Source organism: Cibotium barometz, chromosome 36 (genome assembly GCF_041138505.1).
Source record: "Cibotium barometz isolate CiBa-2024 chromosome 36, ASM4113850v1, whole genome shotgun sequence".
Taxonomy (NCBI): Eukaryota; Viridiplantae; Streptophyta; class Polypodiopsida; order Cyatheales; family Cibotiaceae; genus Cibotium; species Cibotium barometz.
In genome coordinates, this window is record NC_141081.1 from 21,869,255 (window position 1) to 21,881,669 (window position 12,415).

The 12,415-nt window shown below is 46.5% G+C and overlaps 1 protein-coding gene and 1 pseudogene across 1 annotated transcript; both read right to left on the reverse strand.

Annotated features, from left to right (window-relative positions):
• Positions 1–1,633: 1,633 nt before the first annotated feature.
• Positions 1,634–8,312, reverse strand: LOC147617620 (uncharacterized). Its single transcript, XM_086775913.1, has 3 exons — positions 8,177–8,312; positions 5,905–7,358; positions 1,634–2,647 (listed from the first exon to the last, which is right to left on the reverse strand). The coding sequence occupies exons 2-3, from the start codon at positions 6,191–6,193 to the stop codon at positions 1,833–1,835; spliced, it is 1,104 nt and encodes a 367-aa protein (XP_086632039.1). The 5' UTR covers positions 6,194–7,358; positions 8,177–8,312; the 3' UTR covers positions 1,634–1,832.
• LOC147617621 (uncharacterized) lies at positions 8,009–11,930 on the reverse strand (annotated as a pseudogene).
• Between the last annotated feature and the right edge of the window lie 485 nt (positions 11,931–12,415).

Below are 12,415 nucleotides of genomic sequence, written 5' to 3' on the forward strand. Positions count from 1 at the left end.
ATGTGTCGCGGAGGCTCGCCTCTATAGCCTGTCCGAACTCACCACCATAAGGAGGGAACAACCACCAACACAAACACCAAATCAAAGCACCAGTCTACTCAGTTGATGTCCCTTGATCTTCAACTGACACAAGCGAATACTTGAGCACACTCCAAACTCTTCAAAACTGATGCAGCTGACTCTTCCAGTCGTCCTCCCAGGTCCGTCCTGACCTCCAATGGCCTTGGTCTTCACTCCCAAGTCTTCAGCTGACCTTAGCTGACCACAAACACTCCCAGCTGACACAAATTGATCTACTTCTGACTGAATATTGAATCGGACAGCTGAAACTGACCCCAGTCATAATTACGTCCGCCAAGCTTCCTCAAAGTTCCTCCAATACCAGCAAACTTCAAATACTTACTTTATAATCCCATAGAACCTATCAGCTCTCCCCTACTGACTATCGACTGATTGGATTCTGACCTATCTTCCTCAACTGACTTAGATCTGACTCCTACTGACTGAAATTCTGACAGTCAGACCAAAACCCAAAACTTTCCCCTTCAACCCAAAGAGGTCATTTCTACCCTTGTATGCCCTCAGTTGACTCCTTGCTGATCAACTTCTAACATTGTCAGACCCTGCTGACTCCAAAACAAAGCTATGTGACACAACTCTGATTCAACACAATTCAGCTCTTCACTCACAATTGAATTTTCCTCAGTATCTCAAACCAAACAGCAAAAAGTAGAGCATAATCAATTCATCCATCCAAACACATAAGGAGCCACTTGCATATAGACGATTAATGAGCTTGTCTCAACAACCCTAAGACATGAGGATTAAACAAAAGAGAGAGAAAACATCAAGAACAAGGGAAATCCACCACGGTAAAATCTCAGCAAAACTCTTCAAATCTTTTCCTTCAATTTCCATAAGAACCAGCAACAAAGGGCTCTACAACCACAGCGCACACTTTGCAGACCGTGAGCTGCAACTTCAGAGATCCTAGGGCACCAACCTCCTACAAGATCCTCTGTCACCCTTGCACCCTCTGCTCTGGACAAATCCAAGCTCTCACACCCATTCCTGCGTCTTCTTCCCAGACAAAACACCGTCGTCACAACAACCTCCAATCCAAACTAACAAAACAGCAAAGCACAACAGTAAGCTTCCACAAAGCCTTCTCACAAATTCCCCAACAAGACTCTCCTGGCTCCTTCACCCTCTCTTCTCTCATTCAACCTCCTACAAGATCCTCTGTCACCCCTGCACCCTCTGCTCTAGACAAATCCAAGCTTTCTCACACCCATTCCTGCATCTTCTTCCCGGACAAAACACCGTCGTCACAACGACCTCCAATCCAAACTAACAAAACAGCAAAGCACAACAGTAAGCTTCCATAGAGCCTTCTCACAAATCCCCCAGCAAGACTCTCCTAGCTCCTTCGCCCTCTCTTCTCTCATCCAACCTCATACAAGATCCTCTGTCACCCCTGCACCCTCTGCTCTATACAAATCCAAGCTTTCTCACACCCATTCTTGCGTCTTCTTCCTAGACAAAACACCATCGTCACAACGACCTCCAATCCAAACTAACAAAACAACAAAGCACAACAGTAAGCTTCCACAAAGCCTTCTCACAAATCTACCAGCTGGACTCTCCTGGCTCCCACTTCTCCCAGGTTCTCCAATGCACCTCTCAGCAATCTCTCTTCCTCTACTGTGCATGCAAAAGCTCTTTCTTCTTTTGGCCGGTGCTGACAACGGCTAGTTCTATAATAGAAGGTGGCCACACAACAGCCCCTTGTTCCTAAGGTTTCATCCACACTCCACAATTTATTCTTGTGTCTATGGTGTGGATGGGCGCATATTTTGGGCATCATATCTTGGGACAAAAAAACCTATCATAGTTTTTTTTTTCAAGCTCTCTGCGTCATACAAGTCACAGTTTTCTATTACATCACCATAGCCATTTGACTGGATATCTTCATCACCCATCTCCAAAGGCTTAGCAACTGCAACAACATTCTCGCCATCCACATCAAAGCAAGTAATATCAATATCATTTAAGAAACTATCAACAAAGCATGGAGAAGCATCTTCCAGCTCAGCTTGATCACATTCATCATCCACAACATGCATTGAATTCCTTGACACTTCTAGTACACATTCAGGTGCCTGCTTCACAATATCATTCTCCTCCAAACCCCTTCCTGAAAACATATGGCCAGCATCCTTCAAAACCATGTCTGCTTCCTTTGTAAGCATACCAACAGTCATCCCCAAGACTTCATGAGCATCAGTGCATGGGTCTCCCACTTCTGCTTCTAACAAACTTTGGTCCAAATCTGTTTCATTATCCGATCCATCTGAAGACCCTGTCACACAAGTATCCAAGCTTATCTTCCCACTTCTCAGACCAATAATTTCATTATCTGATCCATCTGAAGACCCTGTCACACAAGTATCCAAGCTTATCTTCCCACTTCTCAGACCAATAATTTCACTTTCCTCTTCTGTGGCTGCTTCCAGCATACTTACATTACCAATCTGACCTTGGGGTAGTGCTCTCCTAGGCTGCAGACATTGAAGTGCCACATGTCCCCTTACTCCAAAGTTAAAGCAATGAACCTCATCCATCCTATTCCCTGGCTGCCTCTCTCCTAGCTCCTGCTCATGCTTAGTTCCGTACGTCGTACGGATATGGCCGTACGTACGAATCGTACCGCACGGTACCGTACGGATCCGTAGGATCAGGTACGAAATTTGCCTGTTTCTGCCCGTTGGAAGTAGCCGTTTCTGCCCGTTGGAAGTAACCATTTTCTGCCCGTTTTTTTGGTTGTTTTCCTTTCATCTCTCCTGAGTCCTTCTATAAAAGCCTCAAGGACCAAGCCTCTCCTCCATCTACTCCAAGCCTCTCCTCCACCACCCTCCATCTACTCCAAGCCTCAAGGACCAAGCCTCTACTCCAAGCCTCTCCTCCACCCTCCTCCACCCTCCTCCAAGCTCCTTCCATCCCACTTGAGCCTCTACTCCAAGTTCTCTTCCTCCAAGCTCTTCCCATACTTCATCTTCTCTACGCTCTCTCCTCTACTCCACGCTTTAGCCCTTCTCTTATCCATCATGCCTCGGGAGAAGCATGAGGCTTTTGATTTGCATTGCCTCAATGTGGAGAAGGACACCAAGAAGTCCAACTCCCATCATTGGACATGCCGATATTGCGGCAAGTCATACACCAGTGGAACAACAAGGCTTCTCCAGCACCTTTCAAAGATTGGGGGACAAGTTGCCCCATGCAAGGAGATTCCGCAAAGCATTGCCGACGACATTTCGTGGAAGATGAGCGGCGGCTCATTTTCAAGTAGAGGAGCATCATCAACACACGCACCGGCACCACCACCAGCACCACCATCGGCACATGATGAAGCGGCCACCGGCTCTTTCATTGGTGTATCCTCCACTGCCACTTCCACGGATGCACGGTCCGCCTCCACACCGGGCAAAAGGCAAAGGCAAAGGGTGATGGAGCGTGAAGAGGTGCAACCCTCTCTCCACCAAGTCACGGGTAGTGTGAGAGGTTCGGTTGCATTCCTTAAGGAGCGGCAACGCCTTGCGGGGATAGAGATTGCTCACACGGAAGAAGATGGTGACGGCGATTGCGAATGTGGGCCCATGTGAGGGGTGGACGGGGGTCTCTTACACGGCTATGCGCACGAGGAAGATTGATGAAGAGAAGGAGAGAATTGATCGAGCCCTTGACCCGATTCGAGCCGCATGGACGAAGTATGGATGTTCTATTCTCACAGATGGATGGAGTGATCAAAGGAAGCGTGGCATTATCAACATCCTTGTGTCTTGCCCGCTTGGCACATACTTCTTGCGTGCGGTTGACACCGGGAGAAGGGGGAGAAAGACTACCGGGAGTTTCATCTACCGCCATATTAGGCAAGCGATCATAGAGGTAAGCATTATTTTACTTAAGTGTGGCTGATTTTGTCATTTGTGCAAAGCCCTCAACTCATATGATTTATCTACCATGTAGGTTGGGGCTCAAAACGTGGTGCAAGTCATCACCGACAATGCATCAAATTGTCGACGCATGGGCCGCTTGCTTGAAGAGGAATTCCCCACCATTGAGCTACATCTATTGTCAACTTCTTCATGCTAAAGGTGAAGGTGCTTGCTATGTTTCGTGAGCATAGCAGGCTTGACTTGAAGAAGCCATCGGCCACCCGCTTTGCCTACATGTGGCTGGTTTTGGAGCGTCTATACGATGTGAGGCCCGCCCTTCACCAGACAGTTGTTTCCACCATGTGGAACGAATGGGATGAGCACGTCACTGAAGAGGCCAAAGCCATGCAACGCTTTTGCCTAGAGGAGAGATTTTGGACTAGAGTCCGAGCAATTGTCATTGCTATGACTCCATTCTATAGGCTCTTGCAGATGACAGATTGCGAGGGGTCCACCATGGGCCTTCTTGTCCACTTTGGAGGCTTGCACAGACATTACATCTGACGAGCGAGCACAAATCATGGAGATTGCACAGAAGAGATGGAGGTGGATACACAAACCAATCCACGGGTTTGCAGCATTGGTACATCCAGCCTACAAGTCTCCAGTAGTTTGCACTGATAGGGAGCTTCAACAAGATCGGGATGCATATATGCTTCGAGCTGTGCCAGTTGATGAGCACAATGCCTTTCTAGAGGAGTTGGGCTGCTATGTTGATCAGAGAGGTCAAACCTCCTTTTCGTCTCCCACTTGCTGGAGGAGGGAGTCACTAGTGAAGTCCCTTTTTTGGTGGGACAATTTTGGGTATGGACTAGAGCATCTCCAACCCATAGCCTTAAGGGTCCTAGCCCAGGATTGTTCTACGGGTGCATGTGAGAGGAACTGGAGTTCCTATTCTCTCATACACACGAAGATACGCAATCGACTGAGCACACGACAGTTGGAGCGGTTGGTCTACAGCCGCACTAACTTGCGCATGATGCAGGGCATTCTTAGTATGGGTAGTCCCAAGCAGGTAAGTGACAAGTCTAGACTCTAACTTGTCATGACTCATAACTTTTAAGTTTTGTGTACACTTGTACAGACTCTAACTTTTGTGCCTTAATGTGTAGGTCAATGTTGACACTTTCACGTTGACGAGTGAAAACTTTGCAAGTGTCAATCAACAACCTGATGAGGAGGAGGAGGCAATCTTCATGGAGCTCTATAGTGAGCTTGTGGCAGCAGATACTCGCAGCACCGGGAGTCAGCATAGACGGGACCAAGCAGTTGGAGTTCATAGGCCTCCGCCTTCGACATCGGCAAAGGATGGCCTTCGCACATATGTGAGGCGGGGATCCTTGAGCTCCAATCCCCACCTTCATGATGATATTCCATTGCCCCCTCATGATGATACCGCACTGCCTAGAGAGCCCTTGTTTGATGATGATGGCAACCTACTTAGCGAGAATGATTCCCAGAGTGTCTCGTCCACCTTCGAAGAGTCCTCTTCAGAGAACTCTCTTGATGGACACTCTAGTAGTGATCATGTTGATGATCATGCAGATGTTGGTGATGATGTAGACTTTTGATATGTTATAGCTCTCTAGGCATTGGGCATCTATCTCCTTCTAGCCCATTGATGATGTATTGTAGCATGTAGTATCATGTATGTACGCATGTTGGCGGTCGCCCATGCCATGGGTTTTTGGCCTATCCTTTTGTAGCAATTTTGTACTCTAATGGCATGATGACATTATGTTCATGGTTCTACTATTTTGTAACTTCTTGTCTACAATTTTTAAGTTTAGGAAGTATTTTATAAAAAAAAACGTACTAATATCGTACCGTACCTCAAAAAATTTTAAGGTACCAATTAGTACCGTATTTTATCGTACCGTACCGTATCATACCTTTCGTACTAACTAACCATGCTCCTGCTGATTTGGCATCTCCTCCCCTCCCCTGACATCTCGCATGTCTTCTCTTCTGAGTAGCACAGGATAGATATAACCTCTCATCCTCCTGGGGTAAGGGTAGTGAGGAGAACTGTGACCCCTCTCCATACAGTTGCAACACGGAACATTCAAGTTGGGTCCTTCTCTTTCCCTACGTCTCAAACCATCTCTGTCTGCTACCCTAGGGGCATTCCTGCCTCCTTGCAACAGGTTCAGATTCAAATTTTCCATCTGTTGAGTCAGATGATTAATACCATGCATGAGTTGATCAGTAGCCTCATCATGCAGTCTAGCAGTTGGGAAGCTTCTTCAAATTTTCCCTCCTTAGTGAGCCAGGCCATCAATGTAGTGCAAGTCAATGTGTCTAGACTGCATCCTCTCTCTGTCATCTGACTCGGAATGGAAGAAATCATGCTGCCTTTACCTGCTTTGAACAGGTCATCAAATAGGCTGTTGTCACTGTACGGAGGCAACCCCTTTTATGCATACTGTCCAGAAGTTCCATGGCTACATCTATTGTGCATCAGCGTGTTGCAAGTCGCTGTGTCTCGCCTACATCCTTTCTCTGTCATCTGGGCTAAAATGGAAACAACGATTTTGCCTCTTTCGACCTTGAGTATTCCATATTTAAGGCTGGTGTAAGTGTCAGTGGCACCCAATGTTTTCCATATTGTCCAGCAGCTCAATAGCTTCATCTCTCTTCCCCACCTTGACAAACCAATGCATTTCTCCATCATCTGGACAAAAATGGAAATTCCCATCACAACTCTCGCTACCTTGAGCAGGCTATCTATTAGGCTGTTGTACGTCACCGTGTTGAGCCGACACCCCATACCTTCCATTATGTTCCCAACAATTCCATGGCCTCGACTATCTTTCCCTCCTTGGCAAACCAATGCATCGATGTAGCATAAGGCACTGTAGTCTGTGTTTGGCTGCATCCTTGCTTTGTAATCCGGGCTAAAATGGAAACAACCATTTCCTCTTCCTATCTGAGCATTTCATGGATAAGGCTTGTGTAAGTACCATGTACACCTATCAGGATCACACCCAGTGTTTTCCATATTGTCTAGTAGCTCAATAGCTTCACCTATCTTCCCCTGCTTGGCAAATGGATGCATTAGTACAGTGCAAGTCAATGTGTTTGGGCTGCAGTCTTTATCCATCACTTGGAAAAATATGAAAATGCCCATATCACCTCTCCCTACCTTAAGCAGGCCATCTATTAGCCTGTTGTATGTCACTTTGTTGGACTGGCACCCCATACCTTCGATTTTGTCCATCATTCCGTGGCATAGTCTATCTTCCTTTACTTGGCAAACCAAAGCATCATAGCAAGTTACAGTGTCTGGCCTGCATCCTTTCTCTATCATCTGAGAAAAAATTTGAAGGACCATGTTGCCTTTACATGCATTGAGCAAGCCATCTATTAAGCTCAAGGTGGTTGAGTATTTTAGGTACGGTGCGGTATGGTACATGCACGGAACCAGTATGCAAAATACTCATCAGGATAAGTACTTTAAGTACGTTCAATTTTTTCTTTTTAAATATTTATAGTAAAAAAATGGAAAATCTAAAAAGGGAAAAATAAAAACTACATTTAATTTGGAAATTTTAGAGAAATTTGGGAGACTTGGAAGAATTGAAAAAATAATGAAAACTTTAGGGGAATTGCACTGGCTTGGGGAAATCAAGGGAGATTATGAGAATTGGGGGAAATTAGGAGACTTGAGGAAAATTGAGAAACACGGAAGAATTGGGAGAAATGGGAAGAAACTGAAGGAAATTAGGGGAATTGAGAGAAATTAGCGATCTTGACGACTCTACATAATTTGGAGAAATAGGAGAAATGAAAGAAATTTTGAAAAAAGAAATCGGGAGAAATTAGGATAGAGATTTGGAGAAATATGGGAATATTGGAAGATCTAGGAGAAATTCAAGGGACTTGGAGAAAATTGGAGAAAATTGGGGAAACTGAAAATGTTTATAGAATTTGAGGAAAATGAGAAAAAAATCGGGAGAAATGGGAAAATTTTGAAAAATTGGAGGGAATTGACAACATACGCAACTGAAGGGTTTCTAGAACATGAGGGACTTTCTTACCCAAAGTGAAATTCAATTTTTCTATACCACGTACAAAACATACGGTGGTATGTACTAGACGGATTGTACAAATCCGTATGAGTACAGAATGCAACTATGATTACGCTTGTGGAGTCATTCTGTCTGGAGGGCAGCGCATACCTTCGATTGTATCCAACAGTTCGGCAGCTTCATCCATCTTTCATCCAATGCAACAGGGCATTACAAGTCAGTGTCTGAGTTGCATCCTTTATCTGCCATCTGAGGAAGGATGTGAAGGGCCATGTTGCCTCATTTATCTGCCATCTGAGGAAGGATGTGAAGGGTCTGGGTTGCATCCTTTCTCTGCTATCAGAGAATAAATGTGACGGGCCATGTTGCCTTTGCCTCTCTTGAGCAGGCCATCTATTAAGCTGGTGTAAGTCACTGTGTTTGGAGGGCAGCCCATACCTTCCATTTTGTCCAACAATTCCATAGCTTCCTCTATCTTTCCCTCCTTGACGAACCAATGAGACAGGGCATTGCAGGTCACTGTGTTTGCGCTGCACCCTTTCTCTGCCATCAGAGAGAAAATGTGAAGGGCCATGTTGACTTTGCCTGTCTTGAGCAAGCCATCTATTAAACTGGTGTAAGTCACTGTGTCTGGGCTGCATCCTTTCTCTGCCATCAGAGAGAAAATGTGAAGGGCCATGTTGCCTTTGCCTGTCTTGAGCAAGCCATGTATTAAGCTGTTGTAAGTCACTGTGTTTGGAGGGCAGCCCATACCTTCCATTTTGTCCAACAATTCCATAGCTTCCTCTATCTTTCCCTCCTTGACGAACCAATGAGACAGGGCATTGCAGGTCACTGTGTTTGCGCTGCACCCTTTCTCTGCCATCAGAGAGAAAATGTGGAGGGCCATGTTGCCTTTGCCTGTCTTGAGCAAGCCATCTATTAAACTTGTGTAAGTCACCGTGTTTGGGCTGCATCCTTTCTCTGCCATCAGAGAGAAAATGTGAAGGGCCATGTTGCCTTTGCCTGTCTTCAGCAAGCCATCTATTAAGCTGTTGTAAGTCACTGTGTTTGGAGGGCAGCCCATACCTTCCATTTTGTCAAACAATTCTGTAGCTTCCTCTATCTTTCCCTCCTTGACCAACCAATGCATCACTGAATTGCAGGTCACTGTGTTTGGACTGCACCCTTTTTCTGCCATCAGAGAGAAGATGTGAAGGGCCCTGTTGCCTTTGCCTGTCTTGAGCAAGCCATCTATTAAACTGGTGTAAGTCACCGTGTCTGGGCTGCATCCTTTCTCTGCCATCAGAGAGAAAATGTGAAGGGCCTGTTGCCTTTGCCTGTCTTCAGCAAGCCATCTATTAAGCTGTTGTAAGTCACTGTGTTTGGAGGGCAGCCCATACCTTCCATTTTGTCAAACAATTCTGTAGCTTCCTCTATCTTTCGCTCCTTGACCAACCAATGCATCACTGAATTGCAGGTCACTGTGTCTGGCCTGCACCCTTTCTCTGCCATCAGAGAGAAAATGTGAAGGGCCATGTTGCCTTTGCCTATCTTGAGCAAGCCATCTATTAAACTGGTGTAAGTCACCGTGTTTGGGCTGCATCCTTTCTCTGCCATCAGAGAGAAAATGTGAAGGGCCATGTTGCCTTTGCCTGTCTTGAGCAAGCCATCTATTACGCTGCTGTAAGTCACTGTGTCTGGAGGGCAGCCCATACCTTCCATTTTGTCAAACAATTCTGTAGCTTTATCCATCTTTCCCTCCTTGACCAACCAATGCATCACTGAATTGCAGATCACTGTGTTTGGACTGCACCCTTTCTCTGCCATCAGAGAGAAGACGTGAAGGGTCCTGTTGCATTTGCCTGTCTTGAGCAAGCCATCTATTAAGCTGTTGTAAGTCACTGTGTCTGGAGGGCAGCCCATACCTTCCATTTTGTCAAACAATTCTGTAGCTTCCTCTATCTTTCCCTCCTTGACCAACCAATGCATCACTGAATTGCAGGTCACTGTGTTTGGACTGCACCCTTTTTCTGCCATCAGAGAGAAGATGTGAAGGGCCCTGTTGCCTTTGCCTGTCTTGAGCAAGCCATCTATTAAACTGGTGTAAGTCACCGTGTTTGGGCTGCACCCTTTCTCTGCCATCAGAGAGAAAATGTGAAGGGCCATGTTGCCTTTGCCTGTCTTGAGCAAGCCATCTATTACGCTGTTGTAAGTCACTGTGTCTGGAGGGCAGCCCATACCTTCCATTTTGTCAAACAATTCTGCAGCTTTATCCATCTTTCCCTCCTTGACAAACGAATGCATCACTAAATTGCAGGTCACTGTGTTTGGACTGCACCCTTTCTCTGCCATCAGAGAGAAGACGTGAAGGGTCCTGTTGCATTTGCCTGTCTTGAGCAAGCCATTGATTAAGCTGTTGTAAGTCACTGTGTCTGGAGGGCAGCCCATACCTTCCATTTTGTCAAACAATTCTGTAGCTTCCTCTATCTTTCCCTCCTTGACCAACCAATGCATCACTGAATTGCAGGTCACTGTGTTTGGACTGCACCCTTTTTCTGCCATCAGAGAGAAGATGTGAAGGGCCCTGTTGCCTTCGCCTGTCTTGAGCAAGCCATCTATTAAACTGGTGTAAGTCACCGTGTTTGGGCTGCACCCTTTCTCTGCCATCAGAGAGAAAATGTGAAGGGCCATGTTGCCTTTGCCTGTCTTGAGCAAGCCATCTATTACGCTGTTGTAAGTCACTGTGTCTGGAGGGCAGCCCATACCTTCCATTTTGTCAAACAATTCTGCAGCTTTATCCATCTTTCCCTCCTTGACAAACGAATGCATCACTAAATTGCAGGTCACTGTGTTTGGACTGCACCCTTTCTCTGCCATCAGACAGAAGATGTGAAGGACCATGTTGCCTTTGCCTTTCTTGAACAAGCCATTGATTAAGCTGTTGTAAGTGACTGTGTTTGGGCTGCATCCTTTCTCTGCCATCAGAGAGAAGATGTGAAGGGCCATGTTGCCTTTGCCTGTCTTGAGCAAGCCATCTATTAAGCTGTTGTAAGTCACTGTGTCTGGAGGGCAGCCCTTAGCGCTCATGTGCTCGAGCAACGGAAAAGCTATTTCCGCCCGGTCATGCTGAGCCAACCAGCCGATCAGCACATTGTAAGTGACTGTGTTGGGCTGGCAGTCCATGTTGGCCATTTGTTCAAAGAAGGCAAGAGCTTCTGTGGCTCTCTCTGAAGCAAGATCTTGGGTGAAGACTTTACCCTTGGGGTTGAGGAGGGCGAAGAGGAGGGCGTTGAAGACATGGATGTTGGGCGGGCAGTGGAAGTCCCGCATGGAGCGGAAGACTCGTTTGGCCTCGTGAGGTAAGTTCGCCCGGCCGAGGGAGCCGATCAGGGCGGCAAAAAAGGGGGGCATGGGTGGGATGCGGGCGTCTTTCATGGAATGGAGGACGGACCATAAGGTGTAGAGGTGAGCTGGGCGTCCGAGGGATCTGCCGAGCGCGGTGAAAGTGTGGGTGTTATGGGCGAAGCGGGGCTGTTTGGGAGCCCATCTAAAGAGGCTCCAGGCCATGGCCGACGACGTCCGAGGGTGGAGGATGACGAGGCTTAGCAGGGCAGGCGTGAGGGGATGATCGTGGAAGAGGGAGGTGAGGGTGGACTCCAGCGCAGGGCTCCATACGCGCTCTTCCGACAGAATGGCAGCGGCTTTCTGCGCAACAAGAGTGCAGTCACCACCGAATCGCACTCCCATGCTGTCGTCCTCTCTCTCTCTTTCTCTCTCTCTGTCGTCCTCTGTCTCTCTCTTTTTCTCTCTCTCTGTCGTCCTCTCTCTCTCTTTCTCTCTGTCGTCCTCTCTGTCGTCCTCTCTCTCTCTCTCTCGCTCTGTCGTCCTCTGTCTCTCTCTCTCTCTCGCGCGCGGAACCTGCAAGCGCCCGTCTGTGTGAGAGAACAAAATCTTTTATGTTGTGTCCAATTTAATGTCATTTACGTTACGATATGTTATTTTTGTTGCAGGCGTTTTAAAATTTTGGATACTTACACGATTCTCTTATTGAGATTTTTGTGACTCGTGCATTTTTGTGAATTATTTTTTGCAGGGTATCTTCGGATACAGAATATCATGTATCGACGTGGCACGTCACTTACTCCAGCGGGTTTCAAACAGAAAAGACGAAAACGAAAGCAAACTTTGTTTTAAGATATTTCAAACAGAAAAGACGGAAATGAAAGCAAACTTTGTTTTATTGATCCACCAGAAGTTTTATTTGTGTACATAAATATCCAACGGACGTTACAAGGAAAGTGAACTGCAAGACTCAGACAAAGGCTTCTCCACTAAGGTCAAGCTTCGGCAGTACTGAGATGAACTCATCTCCCTCGCTGATGGCTCTGAGGAACTCTGCAACTTTCT

Coding starts and splice junctions, on each gene's coding strand:
- LOC147617620 (XM_086775913.1), bottom strand. CDS start 6,193: ATGCATGGTATTAATCATCTGACTCAACAGATGGAAAATTTGAATCTG. Junction 2,648..5,904: donor GCCAAATCAGCAGGAGCATG/GTTAGTTAGTAC, acceptor AGCAGGAGCTAG/GAGAGAGGCAGCCAGGGAAT.